The 20,127-nt window shown below is 43.9% G+C and overlaps 1 protein-coding gene and 1 long non-coding RNA gene across 2 annotated transcripts; one reads left to right on the top strand and one right to left on the bottom strand.

The window, feature by feature from the left end:
- The first annotated feature begins 35 nt into the window (after positions 1–35).
- On the top strand, positions 36–10,808 carry LOC127912805 (uncharacterized). Its single transcript, XR_008083468.1, has 2 exons — positions 36–87; positions 8,214–10,808. It is a non-coding gene; the product is annotated as an uncharacterized LOC127912805 (long non-coding RNA).
- Positions 10,809–13,034: 2,226 nt separating this feature from the next.
- LOC118361326 (low affinity immunoglobulin gamma Fc region receptor II-a-like) lies at positions 13,035–19,533 on the bottom strand. Its single transcript, XM_035741180.2, has 8 exons — positions 19,495–19,533; positions 18,152–18,427; positions 17,200–17,442; positions 16,802–17,059; positions 14,381–14,638; positions 14,194–14,313; positions 13,879–13,920; positions 13,035–13,326 (listed from the first exon to the last, which is right to left on the bottom strand). Exons 2-8 carry the CDS (start codon positions 18,366–18,368, stop codon positions 13,307–13,309), a joined length of 1,158 nt encoding a protein of 385 aa, XP_035597073.2. The 5' UTR covers positions 18,369–18,427; positions 19,495–19,533; the 3' UTR covers positions 13,035–13,306.
- Positions 19,534–20,127: the final 594 nt, after the last annotated feature.

Raw genomic sequence — 20,127 nt, 5'->3', positions numbered from 1 at the left:
ATCGACTAATTTGCATAATTGTCCATTTGAACGTAATGGTAATGGGCGCTGTAGGAGAGAAGAATAACGTCGTGGGAGAGTCAAAAAGTAAGTAAAAAACGCGCTAAATATGTTTAGAACTACAAATGAACTTTCTTCTGTAGAGTCTTGTTTTTTTATGTCACAATTCCAACTCTCTTTTATCCGGGCTTGGGACCGGCAAAAGTTACCCAAAATAGACACTCTGGCGGAGTTTGTTGTTGTTTAGTTTTCTTAATTTGGTATAGTTTTTAACCTTATGGTCCACTTAGGAGCCTACAACAAGTCACAGTAAAACATGAACATTTTTAACCATAACATTTTTGACGTATACAATCGACATTAACAATCTAAATGAACCAAAAAGAGAATAGAAAAAAACTGTCAATGGCAATGTGAGAAAATTATGGTAACTAGTCTGGCCCTAATTCAGGTAAAGAAAAAAGTGTTTTAATGTAAACCAGTACGGGATCAGCCAGCGGCGGCTTCCCCGCATGCGCGATTCATTTGCAGTCTGGACGCGGAGGGGAGAACATCTCCTCCTCTGACTGCAGCGCGAGGACAGGGCCGCCTTGTGAGTGCTTTTGGGACAACGGCAGCACCCGCTGCTCGTTGAGAAGAGTAAGAACGATACGTGCTTTCATGTCAGTCTCCAATAACACCAGAAAAAGTCGCTAGTCGCTGTTTTTGAAAATGTGTCGCTAGAGGGGTCTGAATACTATATAGCGACCGAGTCGCTAATGTGGCAACACTGGGCCCGCCGTCACTGTCGACGCCCATACTCCTTCTATTGATTTTATATGGCGTTGGCAACCACCTTTAAGGTGCATTTACAGCCACCGACTGGAGTGTGGACCAGAGACAAGTGAAGGTCTAAATCCTGACCAACAATCTCATCTCCCTAAGGAAATTAAATACAAAAGTAAATACTACATCCTCTGAAGATTTCCCCCAAAATTCACTTGATCCTGGCTCTTCAACCCCATTACTCCTCAAATCCATAGGCGGAAATCCCAGGGGAACGGGGACACACGAACCCCCATCCTGGGAAAAATATGATTTGTCCCCCAATATATCACTGTAAACATTACTATGTAATTTCAATAATATGAATAATACTCAATGAAAGCACTTGTGCTGATTATAGACACTTAATAGCACGTTTTTAAGTTTCAAAAGATTGCGACCCCCGCCCTTTGCCTCACAATGGTTTGATCCACTGCCCGTTCCTTAGCTGGCAAGGTAACAGAGGGTTCGGTTCGTATCTACTGTTGAATGGCACTCAATGCAAGTAACTGACGGGAGGTTAATCCAATCAATCGAGCCAAGGCAATGTTTTTTTTTTTTTTATGTTTGCAGGGTTCACACACACTAGCTGAATTTGCAGAGCTACCGCGCAAACTAAAGCAAACATTAGCTATCAAGCTAGCTAGCACCTATTCCATTTATGTGGCGTCGTCAAATATGGAATCTTTGCTATCGTCAGTTTATTCCAAGATCAGCATGCAGCTGTAGTGCTTCAAAGTCCCTATGATAAGGTTATCAATAAACTGAACAGAACTACGCTCTCTTCTACCATTGTCCTTAATATATTTAATGGTCTCCTTGCAAAAGCTAAATTGTCGCTAGGGAACTTTATTTTATTTTATTTCACCATTATTTAACAAGGTAGCAAAGATTATAGGAAACGCCACAGAAACGGAATTGGTGCTCGCTAGTTTTGCAAATTCAACTATTGTTGGAAGCCAGCCAATATGAAACCAACTATATTAAAATGACAAAAGGTTGCAGCATATGTTGTGTAAATGGTGAACTCATATACAGCTGTCAACTCTTGTCACTGCAATCTGTTTCACATTTGCTAGCTACCTTTTAGATCGAAGCCCATATAGAATGATAGAAGATATGATAGAAGCCCATCTCCTACTGCAAATAACCTACACACTGTGTGTGTGTGTTTAGCCAGCCAGGTAGAAAAATGGCAGGAAAAAAGTGTGTCAAATCGGAGGGCCTGTTGTCTGGACCTCTGGCAGTCTCTATGGGGGTGCCACAGGGTTAAATTCTCGGTCGACTGTTCTCTGTATACATCAATGATGTCGCTCTTGCTGCTGGTGATTCTCTGATCCACCTCTACGCAGAAGACACCATTCTGTATACCTCTGGCCCTTCTTTGGACACTGTGTTAACTAACCTCCAGACGAGCTTCAATGCCATACAACTCTCCTTCCGTGGTCTCCAACTGCTCTTAAATGCAAGTAAAATTAAATGCATGCGCTTCAACCGATCGCTGCCCGCACGTCCAGCATCACTACTTTGGACGGTTCTGACTTAGAATATGTGGACAACTACAAATACCTAGGTGTCTGGTTAGACTGTAAAATCTTCTTCCAGACTCACATTAAGCATCTCCAATCCAAAATTAAATCTAGAATCGGCTTCCTATTTCGCAACAAAGCCTCCATCACTTGTGCTGCCAAACATACCCTCGTAAAACTGACCATCCTACCGATCCTCTACTTCGGCGACATAATTTACAAAATAGCCTCCAACACTCTACTCAACAAATTGGATGCAGTCTATCACAGTGCCATTCATTTTGTCACCAAAGCCCCATATACTACCCACCACTGCGACCTGTACGCTCTTCGTTGGCTGGCCCCCGCTTCATACTCGTCGCCAAACCCACTGGCTCCAGGTCATCTACGAGTCTCTGCTAGGTAAAGCCCCGCCTTATCTCAGCTCACTGGTCACCATAGCAGCACCCACCCCTAGCACACGCTCCAGCAGGTATATCTCACCCCCAAAGCCAATTCTTTCTTTGGCCGCCTTTCCTTCCAGTTCTCTGCTGCCAATGACTGGAATGAACTGCAAATATCACTGAAGCTGGAGACTCATATCTCCCTCACAAACTTTAACCTCTCTAGGGTACGTGAGACTGTAGCGTCCCACCTCTTCAACAGCCAGTGAAACTGCAGGGCGCCAAATTCAAAACGACAGAAATCCCATAATTAAAATTACAGTTGTTGTAAATCCAGCCACAGTGTCCGATTTCAAAAGGCTTTACGAGGAAAGAAAACCAAACGATTATGATAGGTGAGTGCCTATTCACAGAATAACACAGCCATTTTTCCAGCCAAAGAGAGGAGTCACAAAAGAAGAAATTGAGAGAAAATTAATCACTAACCTTTGAGGATCTTCATCAGATGACACTCATAGGACTTCATGTTACACAATACATGTATGTTTTGTTCGGTAAAGTTCATATTTATATCCAAAAATCTGAGTTTACATTGGCGCCGTTACGTTCAGAAGTTCCAAAACATCCTTTGATTTTGCAGAGAGCCACATCAATTTACAGGAATACTCATAATAAACATTGGTAAAAGATACAACTGTTATGCATGGAATTTTAGATGCACTTCTCCTTAACCTCTTGAAGCTAGGGGGCACTATTTTTATGTTTGGAAAAATAACGTTCCCAAAGTGAACGGCCTATTTAATATAGAATATGCATATAATTGACAGATTGGGATAGAAAACACTAAAGTTTCCAAAACTGTCAAAATATTGTCTGTGAGTATAACAAAACTGATATTGCAGGCGAAAACCTGAGAAAAATCTAACCAGGAAGTGGCTTCTATTTTGAAAACTCCATGTTCCATAGCCTCCCATTGCTCCATTTTAAGGGATATCAACCAGATTCCTTTTCCTATCGCTTCCTCAAGGTGTCAACAGTCTTCAGACATGGTTTCAGGCTTTTATTTTGAAAAATGAGCCAAAAAGAAAACATTGCGTCAGGTGGTCACGAGTTTTGCTTGCGCAATAAAGTTCGGACAGTCATTTCATTTCCCTCTCCTACTGAACAAGACCGTTGCGGTCGATATATTATCGATTATATATTTTAAAAACAACCTGAGGATTGATTATAAAAAACGTTTGACATGTTTCTGTGAACATTACAGATATTATTTGGAATTTTCGTCTGCGTTGTCGTGACCGCTCTTTCCTGTGGATTTCTAAACATAACACGCCAAACAAACGGAGGTATTTTGGATATAAAAAATAATATTTATGGAACAAAAGGAACATTTAAAGTGTAACTGGGAGTCTCGTGAGTGAAAACATCCGAAGATCATCAAAGGTAAACGATTCATTTGATTGCTTTTCTGATTTTCTTGACCAAGCTACCTGATGCTAAGTGTACTTAATGTTTTGTCATGTGATCGATAAACTTACAAACGCTTGGATTGCTTTCACTGTAAAGCATCATTTCAAAATCTGAGACGACCGGTGGATTAACAAAAGGCTAAGCTGTGTTTTGCAATATTGCACTTGTGATTTCATGAATATGAATATTTTTGAGTAATATTATTTGACTGTGGCGCTATGCTATTCAGCGGTTGCTGTTGACAATTATCCCGCTTAACCTCTAACAACTCCCAAACCCGCATGCGGGAGTGTAATCATCGCCTGAAACAAATTAGCATAATGCAGCGGACATAAATATCTCTAGAAAATTGTCCTATTCATGAAAATCACAAATGAAATATATTGAGACACAGCTTAGCCTTTTGTTAATCACACTGTCATCTCAGATTTTCAAAATATACTTTACAGCCAATGCTAGACAAGCATTTGTAAGTTTATCATAGACTAGCATAGCATTATGCCCTGCTAGCAGCAGGCAACATTTTCACAAAAATAAGAAAAGCAATGAAATGAAATAATTTACCTTTGAAGAACTTCGGGTGTATTCACTCACTAGGAGACTCCCAGTTAGATAGCAAATGTTCCTTTTTTCCCCAAATATTATTTTTGTTGGCGAAATAGCTCCGTATGTTCTTCACGTTTGGCCGAGAAATCGGCCGGAAAATGCGATCACTACAACGACAAACTTTTTTCCAAATTAGCTCGATAATATCGACAGAAACATGGCAAATGTTGTTTAGAATCAACCCTCAAGGTGTTTTTCACATATCTATTCGATAATATATCCACCGGGACAATTGGTTTCTCTTTAGAAGCGATTGGAATAATGGCTACCTCTGTACTTTACGCAGGATTTTCTGCGGGAGCCATCATGTGACCAGTTGCTCAATGTAGTCCCTTACGGCTATTTTTCAACATAAATGTGTAAAAATACGACACAATGCTGTAGACACCTTGGGGAATACGTAGAAAGCATAAGCTCATTCGTAGCCCATTCACAGCCATATAAGGAGTCATTGGCATGCAGCGCTTTCAAAATATGGGGCACTTCCTGATTGGATTTTTATCTGGGTTTCGCCTGTAACATAAGTTATACTCACAGACAATATCTTTGCAGTTTTGGAAACGTTAGTGTTTTCTATCCAAAGCTGTCAATTATATGCATAGTCTAGCATCTTGTCGTGACAAAATATCCCGTTTAAAACGGGAACTTTTTTATCCAAAAATGAAATACCACCCCCAGAGTTTCAAGAGGTTAAGGGATAGGTAGCGTCAAGAAGTTAATGCAACCTCTGTGTCAGATTTCAAAAAAGCTTTACGAAAAAAGCAAAACATGCAATAATCTGAGTCGGCGCTCAGAGCCCAATCAAGAAACAAATATATCCTCCATATTGTGCAGTCAACATATCAGAAATAACATTATAAACATTCACTTACCTTTGATCTTCATCAGAATGCACTCCCAGGAATCCCAGTTCAACAATAAATGTTTGTTTTGTTCGATAATTTCCATCATTTATATCCAAATTCCTCCTTGTTGTTCTAGTGTTCAGTACACTTTCCAAACTCACGACGCGGGGCAAGTCCAGCGGAAAGTACGGACGAAAAGTTAGTTATATTACAGTCCGTAAAAACATGACAAACAAAGTATTGGATCAATCTTTAGGATTTTTTTAAACATAATTCTTCAATAATCTTCCAACCGGAGTATTCCTTCTGTCTTCAGAAAAGCAAATGGAACGGGAGCGAACTCATGTGAACACGCATGGTCAGCTCATGGCTGCTGGCAGACCTCTGACTCATTCCCCTCTCATTCGCCCCCACTTCACAGTAGAAGCATCAGACAAGGTTCGAAAGACTGTTGACATCGAGTGGAAGCCTTAGGAAGTGCAACATTACCAATATCCCACTGTATCTTCAATAGGAGCTGAGTTGAAAATCGACCAACCTCAGATTTCCCACTTCCTGCTTGGATTTTGTCTCAGGTTTTTGCCTGCCATATAAGTTCTGTTATACTCACAGACATCATTCAAACAGTTTTAGAAACTTCAGTGTTTTCTATCCAAATCTACTAATGATATGCATATTCTAGCTTTTATGGCTTTGTAGCAGGCCGTTTACTCTGGGCAATGCTTTTCATCCGGATGTGAAAATACTGCCACCTACCCCAAAGAAGTTAAGCACCAGCTGTCAGGGCAGCTCACAGATTACTGCACCTGTACATAGCCCATCTGTAAATAGCCCATCCAACTACCTCATTCCCATACTGTATTTATTTATTTATTTATCTTGCTCCTTTGCACCCCAGTATCTCTACTTTCACATTCATATTCTGCACATCTACCATTCTAGTGTTTTAATTGCTATATTGTAATTACTTTGCCACCATGGCCTATTTATTGCCTTACCTCCCTTATCCTACCTCATTCACACAAGATGGATTTGGTTCTCAGAGCAGATGAGATCAGCACAGACATGTTTGGAGAGATGGGGCTACTGAACTTTGAACCCGGTCAAAGATTGAGCTTTGGCCCGAGGCAGTCCCCTATTCTCTTACTTCGCCACACGGAATTCCTTTTCCACTCCTTCCAAAAGCGGAGGAAGAACTGGACAGAATGGAAAGAAGTGGCATCATCGAAGGAGTAACTGAGCCTATGGTGTGCTCCCATGGTTGAGGTGATGAAGAAAAATAGCAAAGTGAGAACATGCGTAGACTTAAAAAGACCCCATGAAGCAGTGAAACCGGAGAGATTAATCTTCCCCACCTTGGAGGATATAGCAACAAAGCTATCCAAGGGCGAGAGTCTTCTCCACACTCAATGGGTCTATCGGTTTTTGGCAGATACCGCTTGAACCCAGCTGCAGAAAACTGCCGACTTTCATCACTCCTGTGGGGAGATTCTGCTTCAAACTCCTTCCTTTTGGAGTAACCAGTGCACCAGAGATCTTTCAGAGGGAGATCAGCAAGCTCCTGAGAGGACACAAGGGCACAGTCGTTGTGATGGATGACATACTGGTATACAGTGCAAACAAGGGAGAACACCACAGGAATCTGAGCGAAGTGCTACAGACCATCAAAGAGTCAGGACTAAAGCTGAACAAAGACAAGTGTCACTTTGGGAAGTTGGAGATCCAGTTCTTTGGTCATGTGATTGGAGTGGATGGGATAAAGCCGGATGACAGCAAAGTCACGGTTATATTTTTTGATTGCAATTCAACTCACATTGGTTGAGCGCCCTCCACTTCTTTTCATTATCAATATTTATTACAGACACTGTAGTAAACAGGCAACCTACTCTATTTCAATGAGACCACACATACAAGGCGCACTTGAACTCTCACGCCCAACTCGGAGAGGTAGGCTACTGAAGTTGAGGCAGCTAGTGTGTGAATAATGCAGAAAAATATGTGCTTTTAATACAATGGGTAGGCTAACGCGTACAAAGCAGAATGAGGACTGTTTCAAAATAATATTTAGGACAACCAAAATATTTTCATCCAAAGGTCGTCTGTGTGACCGACTACAGCATGAATAATGCCGTTTGCCGATGGTCTCTGTCGGGACCCAGAGGCATCCCGCAGGAATGCAGCCCTTTAGTGCTCATCATGTTTTAGCAGGATCAGATGATGACAGGGGTTCTAGCAGGGTCAGACAGCCAGGGAAGACCAGTTTAAGGAGCTCAGGTGAATTTTTTTAATGTATATTCAGTGAATTATATAAAGTTCCATCTTGAATTGATGGGTAGACACCTAGTGGTGTGGGGGCTGTGCTTTGGCAAAGTGGGTGGGGTTATATCCTGCCTGTTTGGCCCTGTCCGGGGCAACAGTGTCTCCTGACCCCTCCTGTCTCAGCCTCCAGTATTTATGCTGCAGTAGTTTGTGTCGGGGGCTAGGGTCAGTCTGTTATATCTGGAGTATTTCTCCTGTCTTATCCGGTGTCCTGTGTGAATTTAACTATGCTCTCTCTTTCTTTCTCTCTCTCTGAGAACCTGAGCCCTATGACCATGCCCCAGGATTACCTATCATGATGACTCCTTGCTGTCCCCAGTCCACCTGGCCGTGCTGCTGCTCCAGTTTCAACTGTTCTGCCTGCGGCGATGGAACCCTGACCTGTTCACCGGACGTGCTACCTGTCCCAGGCCTGCTGTTTTCAACTCTCTGGAGACAGCAGGAGCAGTAGAGATATTCTCAATGATCGGCTATGAAAAGCCAACTGACATTTACTCCTGAGGTGCTGACCTGTTACACCCCGACAACTACTGTGATTATTATTATTATTTGACCATGCTGGTCATTCAGAACATTTGAACATCTTGGCCATGTTCTGTTATAATCTCCACCCGGCACAGCCAGAAGAGGACTGGCCACCCCTCATAGCCTGGTTCCTCTCTAGGTTTCTTCCTAGGTTTTGGCCTTTCTAGGGAGTTTTTCCTAGCCATCGTGCTTCTACACCTGCATTGCTTGCTGTTTGGGGTTTTAGGCTGGGTTTCTGTACAGCAATTTGAGATATCAGCTGATCTAAGAAGGACTATATAAATACATTTGATTTGATTTAGACATACAGTAGCTACAGGACAGCAGCTTAAGCTTAATTAAAGCTACAGTCTGGGATCTGGGAATAATGGTGATTTTAGTTATTGAACTGTTGATTCTATTCTTGGATAACATAATATATAAAGGTAATTCAGGGGTCTTAGCAGAGTCTGGCAGCCAGGGAAGATCAGTCTGTGACAGAGGTGAGGCGAATGTTTGCAGATACAACACTTTTTGTCTCTCTTCAGCAAACACTGGACAAGCCAGATGCTATTTTTTGTGATATTGTGAAGGCTGGCTGAATTCTAGCAAAGAGCATGTTCTTCTATCTCAGCATATCTACAGATTCTCTCTTCTCCTTTTTTTGTTTTCTTGGAAATGTTGATACTGGAGACTTATCAGAAGAAACTGTAATCTAGTACGTCATTTCTGGTCACAACTTGTAGACTTGTTTACATGCTGCTGTGCAGTTTGTTGCTAACGTTACTTTGCTACCTGCCAACTTTACAGTTTCTACTTTTTAATGTTTTATATTTACATTTTTCCCTTGCTCTACTTTTTTCATTCAACTTTTTCACTCCGGCCGCTTTATCTGGACATGGTTCTACAGGACCTCCACCAGCCGAAGCTAAGTAGTAACATTAACATTGTGCCTTCTAATGTTTGCTGTTTGGGGTTTTAGGCTGGGTTTCTTTACAGCACTTTGAGATATCAGCTGTCCTTCCAGAAGGACAACCATCTCTGCAATCTCTTCAGCCCTCCACCAATCTGGCCTTCGTGGTAGATAGGCCAGACGGAAGCCACTCCTCAGTATAAGGCACAAGCCAGCCCGCTTGGAGTTTGCCAAAAGGCACCTAAAGACCATGAGAAACATGATTCTCTGGCCTGATGGTGGCAGCATCAGGCCGTGGGGATGTTTTCCAGCGGCAGGGACTGGGAGACTTGTCAGGATCAAGGGAAAGATGAACGAAACAAAGTGCAGAGAGATCCTTGATGAAAACCTGCTCCAGAGTGCTCAGGACCACAGACTGGGGCGAAGGTTCACCTTCCAACAGGACAACGACACGAAGCACACAGCCAAGACAAAGCAGGAGTGGCTTCGGGGACAAGTCTCTGAATGTCCTTGAGTGGCCCAGCCAGAGCCCGGACGTGAACGCGATCGAACATCTCTAGAAAGACCTGAAAATAGCTGTGCAGCAACACTCCCCATCCAACCTGATAGAGCTTGAGAAGATCTGCAGAGAAGAATGTGAGAAACTCCCCAAATATTTTTTTCTTTGTTTTATTTCTCCTTTATTTAACCAGGTGGGCCAGTTGAGAACAAGTTCTCATTTACAACTGCTACCTGGCCAAGATAAATCAAAGCTGTGTGACTAAAACAACAACAAAGAGTTACATGTAAACAAATGTACAGTCAATAACACAAAAGAAAGAGAAATGTACAGTGTATGCAAATGTAGAAGAGTAGGGAGGCAGGCAATACATAGGCCTTCTAGATTTATTTTGGATTGGAGATGCTTAATGTGAGTCTGGAAGGAGGAAATACAGGTGTACCAAGCCTGTAGCGTCATACTCAAGCAGACTCAAGGCTTTAATCGCTGCCGAAGGTGCCGAAGGTGCTTCAACAAAGTACGGAGTAAAGGGTCTGAATACTTATGTAAATGTAATGTTTCCTGTTTTTTTTTTTAGATACATTTGAATTATTTTAATTATTTTAAATGACGGTTTTTGCTTTGTCATTATGGGGTATTGTGTGTAGATTGATGAGGGGAGGAAAAAACAATTGCATCCATTTTAGAATAAGGCTGTAATGTAAAAGATGTGGAAAAAGTCAAGGGGTCTGAAAAAGCCAAAAACAACCACTTTTACAGGTGAAAACAGGGTCGGATTAACAAATCTTATGCCCCGGAGCTTTGTTTTTTTTAAGCCCCTAAATAGAAATATTTTATAGCATTATATTCTTACTATAAAATGTATGTGTGTTGTTGACTGTGATTAAGGCGTGGGATTATAAGCATCTCTTCTCGAAAATAAATGAATGAAATAGGGCCTAGGCATTTGCATGGCACGCATACACAGCATGTTCACACTATTGGGCTCAGGACAACGGGACAGTTACTGCAACTGTTCACGAGCCATCGCAAAGAAAACAGGAGCGCGGCCTCTGCCATTTCAGCACCCACCAGCTGGACAAAGCCTCTCCCGCGGGCGAGCATTAGGCCTATTGCAGTGCAGTTCTACAGGAAGTGTAATGGCTTACCTTCAAAGCATTTCCTCCTTGTTTTCTGAGCAGCAAAATCTGCAATGATGTCCTTGAAATCAAGTCTCCTGAGTACATCACTCTGAAGATCCATAAGAGTCAAATGGTTCAGTGGTCTTTCCTGTCCCATTGCTGATCTCTTTCTTACTAAATTCTTGCTCCCACTGTTCTTTTCTGGAATTAATTTTTCGGGGTCCCGCTCAGGCCACTCTAATGTTTTCCCACCATAGCTAGGAAGATTTTTTTTCTCGCACGGTCACGGTAGACAACGAAAACCGCGTTGCGTACTGGTGCCATAATTGGTTAAGTTTTCTGATTGGATTATAAATCGACACGTCTCACACAATTTACCAGTCGCGTACTCGCATTTATTTATCATGCAGTTAAATCATATTTTTATTAATCAGTTATCCAACCAAGGCAGGGCCCCCTAGTTACTCAGGTGGGCCCCATACCTCCTCTCCTCCCCCATCTGATTAGCAGAGTGGCGGCAGGAGGCTATCTACACTTATTGAGAGCGTGTTCCTGTAATAGGCGGTTGCAGTAAAAAAAAAAAAAAAAATATATCACATTTGCATTTTTTCTGCCTCAAGGACCCCTGACTGGCTTTGGCCCCAGGGCTTCAGCTCCTTCAGTAATCAGGCCCTGTGTGAAAACACAGAATACTACTCATTACTCCATGTGCTTAACCTACTTTACTTTTGTTTTGAGTCGCCGTTGACCAAAACGGGGCATCTGGCTCACGCCCGTTAACGTAGCCTGGTTCCAAAACTAATGCAATTACTTTTCACCTGGTGCAAACTCCTCCCACCGGGGAAACCCTTGCCAGATAATCAAATCCACTCTGATGTGTATATAGCACATCACTGGGTACTGCCCCCACTACAGGTTACTTTGATTTTCTCACCTCCACGTTAGTTGGGGCAGCAGATGTAATGGCGCCTCTCTGTGAAAGTGCAAACACCTACCACTAGGCAGAACATCTGCCTAGTGGTTAGAGCGTTGGACTCGTAACCAGAAGGTTGCAAGATCAAATCCCCGAGCTGACAAGGTGTGACAGATGTAATGGCGCCTCTCTGTGAAAGTGCAAACACCTACCACTAGGCAGAACATCTGCCTAGTGGTTAGAGCGTTGGACTCGTAACCAGAAGGTTGCAAGATCAAATCCCCGAGCTGACAAGGTGTGACAGATGTAATGGCGCCTCTCTGTGAAAGTGCAAACACCTACCACTAGGCAGAACATCTGCCTAGTGGTTAGAGCGTTGGACTCGTAACCAGAAGGTTGCAAGATCAAATCCCCGAGCTGACAAGGTAAACATCTGTCGTTCTGCCCCCGAACAAGGCAGTTAACCCACTGTTCTTAGGCCGTCATTGAAAATAAGAATTTGTTCTTAACTGACTTGCCTAGTTAAATAAAAAGTTGACTTTCTAGCCTAACTTTTCTCCAGCAGAAGGAGCTATACTCCATGTGATAACTCCTGCCTCCTGCCTCATCAGTCCGTTCTGTTACCTTTCTCCCTGCAGTGTGCATCATTGTACTGTAGGTGTTTGCACTTTCACAGAGAGGCGCCATTACATGCCAAGGGCAAGAGTGGTGGCTGGAGAGAGAGAGAGAGTGATGGAGGGAGAAAAACTGCATTCACCTCTCCCCTTTAACTCATGCTCAGAGAGGATGAACCTCGCAGGATGCTCCAGAGACATTCGGATTCCCCAGGTGCATTACATTTGTATGCCATATGTAACCAAAATGAAAGAAAATGTACAAAACATGGGTTTGCTGAGGAAATGCGTCATTAGTTATTGCTTAACAGCAAAGATATATCTTGACTTGTTTTGTTTTCTACTCTAGACACATGTAAATAAACATTGTATAAGTACCAGAACGTCTGCTAAATGACTTAAATGTAAATGTCTACGTCAAAGTAGTGTACACTAAATCTGTGTTGTGTGTATAGCGATGAAAAATTAGGACATTTACAATTGATTGATTATAATATCATAGCACCTCAATTAACACTAAGTGCACCAAGAAAATGATATAGATGAATCCAGATAAAAATCTACTAATTCCCCATAAAACATGGATTAAAACATTAAAACATAGAAATGATTTTGCATACATTTCTTAAAGATATAGTAAACAAAAAAAAGGATATAGTTCACAAATCACATTTATAAATTGCCACTATTGTACCAGCATGCAAAGCTAAAAGCTAAGAAATAACAGTGTTTCACAGTTCCGGATTAGAAGTCTGTGCGTTCCATTGTTATGGTGATCCGGTGAGCTCACTCTTCAACATGCTGACCTGCTCAACAAACAGAAGGGGACATGTCTGTGACATTAGATTGAATATAATACTCATCACATTTACTCAAACACCACACTCGGCGGTGTATACTTTCATATACAGTACATTAATAACTATTCTAAACTGGGTGGTTCGAGCCCTGAATGCTGATTGGCTGACAGCTGTGGTATGTCAGGCCATATACCACGGGTATGACAAAACATTTATTTTAACTACTGTAATTACATTGGTAACCAGTTTATAATAGCAATAAGGCTATGGCTAAGGGCTGTCCAGAACCTCCTCGGGCCTTATTGCATAGTCAACTCTATATATGCAACAGCTAGTGTGCAGCACACACAGTCCCAAGCCCTAGGCCTAAATAGCAGGAGTTGAAAGAGCGGCTGATTGGACTAACCTGCATTCAGTGTTACCTATGTTCAATAATGGTGTAGGGTAGAGAAACTCACCTGAGTGGTGTTGGCCTCAGCCACATTAAACCAGTTCCACATTCGGTTCAGAATACCTGTGCTAAATTAGTTTTTATTATTGAAAGGTAGAGACTGTCACCTGGTTGGTCTTGGTGTGTCTTCCTGGGTTCCCTGGTTTCCCCTAAACATAGTTATCAACACTTTACAACATGGCTCAGAGCTAGTTATCAACATTTTACAACATGGTTCAATCAGAGCTAGTTATCAACACTTTACAACAGGTTTGAAAGAGAGCTAGATATCAACACTTTACAACATGACTCAATCAGAGCTAGTTATTAACACTTTAAAGCACGATTCAATGCAAGCAACAGTTGTCAACACTCATGAATCACAATAGAAGGCTGTTACAAATTGTAAATGTATACACCATATAATGGCTGATGGTCCTCACCTTGAGCACGGCGCCTACGGAATTTCACCAGCAGTACGATGGTCACCAGCAGGTAGGAAGACACCACCAGTAGACTACACAGCAGCCTGGGCAGAGAGATGGACCACACAGGCCCTGGGCCTAGAAAGAGAATTACACAATTTAAAAATACTTCTATGCACGCATGTGCACACACACACACACACACCTGTCACAGTCATCCAGCTCTCTGGTGATTCTCCTTCAGAGTTGTTACACTTGTAGAGCCCTTCATCTGACTTGGATACTGCAGGGATGGTCATCTCTCCTGTCGTCTCAGTCCTGAAGAGGGATCCATCTTTGTAGAAATCAGCTGTGAGGTTTGAGGACGTGTCCTTCGTTTTCTTGTCTTCATGTCTGCAGCGCAGAGTAACGGAATCTCCTTCAGTTACAGGAAGGGCGGGGCTCTCCAGGATCACAGCGCCACCTGTACGAATGAAAGGTTAGTCAGTGTTTATCAATCCATTGCTGGGGAACCCCTAGGGTGTGCATTTTATTTTCTTCTCGAGTCCTGCAAAACACACCGATTTAACTAATTAAGCAAGCCCCAAGCTCTAGATTGGTTGTATCAGTTCTGTTTACATTTACATTTAAGTCATTTAGCAGACGCTCTTATCCAGAGCGACTTACAAATTGGTGCATTCACCTTATGACATCCAGTGGAACAGCCACTTTACAATAGTGCATCTAAATCTTTTAAGGGGGGGGGGGGGTGAGAAGGATTACTTTATCCTATCCTAGGTATTCCTTAAAGAGGTGGGGTTTCAGGTGTCTCCGGAAGGTGGTGATTGACTCCGCTGTCCTGGCGTCGTGAGGAGGTTTGTTCCACCATTGGGGAGCCAGAGCAGCGAACAGTTTTGACTGGGCTGAGCGGGAACTGTACTTCCTCAGTGGTAGGGAGGCGAGCAGGCCAGAGGTGGATGAACGCAGTGCCTTTGTTTGGGTGTAGGGCCTGATCAGAGCCTGGAGGTACTGAGGTGCCGTTCCCCTCACAGCTCCGTAGGCAAGCACCATGGTCTTGTAGCGGATGCGAGCTTCAACTGGAAGCCAGTGGAGAGAGCGGAGGAGCGGGGTGACGTGAGAGAACTTGGGAAGGTTGAACACCAGACGGGCTGCGGCGTTCTGGATGAGTTGTAGGGGTTTAATGGCACAGGCAGGGAGCCCAGCCAACAGCGAGTTGCAGTAATCCAGACGGGAGATGACAAGTGCCTGGATTAGGACCTGCGCCGCTTCCTGTGTGAGGCAGGGTCGTACTCTGCGGATGTTGTAGAGCATGAACCTACAGGAACGGGCCACCGCCTTGATGTTAGTTGAGAACGACAGGGTGTTGTCCAGGATCACGCCAAGGTTCTTAGCGCTCTGGGAGGGGGACACAATGGAGTTGTCAACCGTGATGGCGAGATCATGGAACGGGCAGTCCTTCCCCGGGAGGAAGAGCAGCTCCGTCTTGCCGAGGTTCAGCTTGAGGTGGTGATCCGTCATCCACACTGATATGTCTGCCAGACATGCAGAGATGCGATTCGCCACCTGGTCATCAGAAGGGGGAAAGGAGAAGATTAATTGTGTGTCGTCTGCATAGCAATGATAGGAGAGACCATGTGAGGTTATGACAGAGCCAAGTGACTTGGTGTATAGCGAGAATAGGAGGGGCCTAGAACAGAGCCCTGGGGGACACCAGTGGTGAGAGCGCGTGGTGAGGAGACAGATTCTCGCCACGCCACCTGGTAGGAGCGACCTGTCAGGTAGGACGCAATCCAAGCGTGGGCCGCGCCGGAGATGCCCAACTCGGAGAGGGTGGAGAGGAGGATCTGATGGTTCACAGTATTGAAGGCAGCCGATAGGTCTAGAAGGATGAGAGCAGAGGAGAGAGAGTTAGCTTTAGCAGTGCGGAGCGCCTCCGTGATACAGAGAAGAGCAGTCTCAGTTGAATGACTAGTCTTGAAACCTGACTGATTTGGATCAAGAAGGTCATTCTGAGAGAGATAGCGGGAGAGCTGGCCAAGGACGGCACGTTCAAGAGTTTTGGAGAGAAAAGAAAGAAGGGATACTGGTCTGTAGTTGTTGACATCGGAGGGATCGAGTGTAGGTTTTTTCAGAAGGGGTGCAACTCTCGCTCTCTTGAAGACGGAAGGGACGTAGCCAGCGGTCAGGGATGAGTTGATGAGCGAGGTGAGGTAAGGGAGAAGGTCTCCGGAAATGGTCTGGAGAAGAGAGGAGGGGATAGGGTCGAGCGGGCAGGTTGTTGGGCGGCCGGCCGTCACAAGACGCGAGATTTCATCTGGAGAGAGATGGGAGAAAGAGGTCAGAGCACAGGGTAGGGCAGTGTGAGCAGAACCAGCGGTGTTGTTTGACTTAGCAAACGAGGATCGGATGTCGTCGACCTTCTTTTCAAAATGGTTGACGAAGTCATCTGCAGAGTTAGTGTTGGTGTTCTGTTAGTGTTGGGCTGGAACAAAAATGTGCACACCCTGTGGGTCCCCCAGGAATGGATTGATAAATAACTGGATGAGCTATTTGACCTAAAATAATACGCTAATTTAGGTAATGCAAAGGCAATAAACACTCATGTAAATATTGTCTGTGGGCGTACCATGTACTGTGAAGTTGACAGCATTGCTGCATTGTCCAGACCGAGACTCACACCAGTACACTCCACTGTCTGATGTTTTGGCTGTCTTGATGACGTAGTTGGAACCGTGATTGAACCCCCAGTCGACTCCAGTCACTGTGTACCTCTTCAGTCTCCATCCAGCAGCGCTCGCCTGAACCTCACAGCTCAGAGAGACAGACTTGTATTCAAGGAACTGAGATCTGTCGGGACTGATACTCAGGGAGGCTGAAGACCAACCTGAGAGAGAGGGAGAGAAAGACAGGACACATTGCACATACAGAATGGCTTCACATTTATATGAACTAAACCAAAAAAAAAAAATATACGATTTAAAAAAATATATATTATAATTCTGCATGTGATTTTATTTTACTCACCTTTCACAGTCATCCAGCTTGCTGGTGATTCTCCTTCAGAGTTGTTACACTTGTAGAGCCCTTCATCTGACTTGGATACTGCAGGGATGGTCATCTCTCCTGTCGTCTCAGTCCTGATGAGGGATCCATCTTTGTAGAAATCAGCTGTGAGTTCAGCGGGAGTTGCCTGATATTTGCAGCGCAGAGTCACAGAATCATCCTCAGTCACAGGAAGGGCGGGGCTCTCCAAGATCACAGCGGCACCTGTACGCAGGACAATTATAACATCATCAGATAATCCGAATAAAATAATATCGTAACATAATTTACAGACAATGGTATAGTGATAGCTTCTAGTCCAGGGCTATTCAACTCTTACCCTACGAGGTCCGGAGCCTGCTGGTTTTCAGCTCTACCTGATAATTAATTGCACACACCTGGTGTCCCAGGTCTAAATCAGTCCCTGATCAGAGGGGGGGAAATGAAAAAATACAGTGGAACTGGCTTCGAGGTCCAGTGCTGAGTTTGAAGGTTCTAGTCCAGACGTACTCAGGTACTATTTGAGAAGGTCCCACCATTTCCTAGGTGGAAAAGGTCCAGATGGATAATGTCCAGCAAAGGTCCAGATGGATATTGGCATTGTAACAAACCTCCACCTCGCAACCCATGCGACCTCAAACTGTTCATACCCCTCTTGTTGGCAGAGAGAAAACGGGCAGTTTCTCCACATTTTGCATGGGGCAGAGATTTTCTGTTTCAGTTTTAAAGCGAATTTCCTGCAATTCTATGCAATCTTCCATGACTTATGTGTGTTTATATGATACCAGGGGCCAAAGCCCGACCATGTCAAAAATTGTGTCCTTTTTTGGGGGGCCTGCAGTCTGTATTGACCCCATTCTGGGTCCGGATCCGTTCCGCAGTCCGCCAGTTGAATATGTAGGTTCTAGTTTATTGTGTATCTATCTGGACGTACCGTGTACTGTGATGTTGACAGCATTGCTGTGTTCTCCAGACCCAGACTCACACCAGTACACTCCACTGTCTGATGTTTTAGCTGTCTTGATGACGTAGTTGGATTGATTGAACCCCCAGTCGACTCCAGACTCTGACGGTTTCACAGTCGCTGTGTATCTCTTCAGTCTCCACCCAGTAGAACTCCCCTGAACCTCACAGCTCAGAGAAAAATACATATATTCAAGGAACTGAGATCTGTCGGGACTGATGCTCAGAGAGGCTGAAGGAGACCGACCTGAGAGAGAGAGAGAGAGAGAGAGAAGGGCAGACAGACATACACATCGTACATAAGATTACAATTCCAAATGTGTTTTTTAATGTGTATCTACAGTTTCCATCCAGTAGAACTCCCCTAAACCTCACAGCTCAGAGAGACAGACTCAAATTGAACGGATATCTGTCTGTAGGCGCTAATCATTGCTTCTGTGGTCTTCTGCAGTGGCCATTGCTTCATGAGAAGTGAGACCAAACAGAGTTTCTATAACTTGCGCTCCAAATGGCACCCTGTTCCCTTTGTGTGCACTACTTTGACCAAGGCACATAGGGCTCTGGTCCAAAGTACATTTGGGATACACTTGCTATAGAAGCAGCAGGGTCTCAGAAACCCCCAGGCCTCCAAACCACAAGCCAGGAAAACACAAAAGACCACAACTGGTGCAAAAGTCGTATCAAGCATGTACGTGTGCTGACCTGAGACCAGTTTTGTATTTTAGTTCATTAAGAATAAGATTACATGGACAGGTGTGGGGGGGCTGAACGTAGATCATCACTTCTACTCTGAAACACTTGATACATTTGGGGCCTGTACTAACATGATCAAACACAACATGTGAATTTAATAAAAGGCTCTGCATGGTCAATCCGACGTCTGAAGTGGCCGTACAGCATTGACTGCGATGGAGCCTCGGCAGACGTCAGGACTTTCATACTTATTGAGCGTCGCCTAGCAGCGCAGAGTCGTCATGAAGGAAGTTTGTCAAGGAGGTGAGTTTGTGTTTATACTGGATCTCCCGCCCCCACCAACTGTCAAGCAATCATGTCAATGTGGACCTATATGGATCCCTCCACATTGTTACCACATTTGAGAGGTGCACAGCGATGAGGTACGGAGCTCAATTTGGCCTCAGCATGCGTCTGGAGGTTCAGCAATTGCGTCACACACTCCATACGAATCCTCGGACCACATTTTCGTATCAAGCATACATCGGCTTTAAGATGGAGGCAATAAAATGAGAAGAAAGAGAGAGAGAAAAGGGAGGTGAAAATAGAGCAATTGTGATGAATAAACAGAAATGTACTCACCTCCCCTGTGACCGAGGCTAGAGTATACCAGTGTAGTCAACAGCACTGAAACACACAGAGAGAGAACTATCACACATACATACAGATACTTTTATTTATCCTTTATTTTACCAGGTAAGTTGACTGAGAACACATTCTCATTTGCAGCAACAACCTGGGGAATAGTTACAAGGGATGAATGAGCCAATTGTAAACTGGGGATTATTAGGTGACCGTGATGGTTTGAGGGCCAGATTGAGAATTTAGCCAGGACACCAGGGTTAACACCCCTACTCTTACCATGGGATCTTTAATGACCTCGGAGAGTCAGGACACCCGTTTAACGTCTGAAAGACGGCACCCTACACAGGGCAGTGTCCCCAATCACTGCCCTGGGCCATTTGGATATTCTTTTTAGACCAGAGGGAAGAGTGCCTCCTACTGGCCCTCCAACACCACTTCCAGCAGCATCTGGTCTCCCATCCAGGAACTGACAAGGACCAAACCTGCTTAGCTTCAGAAACAAGCCAGCAGTGGTATGCAGGGTGGTATGCTACTGGCTATTCAACATACTGCATTCAACCATACAGATACTAAACCATACAGATACTAAACCATGCAGATATTAAACCATATAGATATTAACAGTGCTTG

Source organism: Oncorhynchus keta, chromosome 28 (genome assembly GCF_023373465.1).
Source record: "Oncorhynchus keta strain PuntledgeMale-10-30-2019 chromosome 28, Oket_V2, whole genome shotgun sequence".
Taxonomy (NCBI): domain Eukaryota; kingdom Metazoa; phylum Chordata; class Actinopteri; order Salmoniformes; family Salmonidae; genus Oncorhynchus; species Oncorhynchus keta.
The sequence above is the reverse complement of the archived record's forward strand: the minus strand, read 5'-3'. Positions and strand labels throughout refer to the sequence as shown.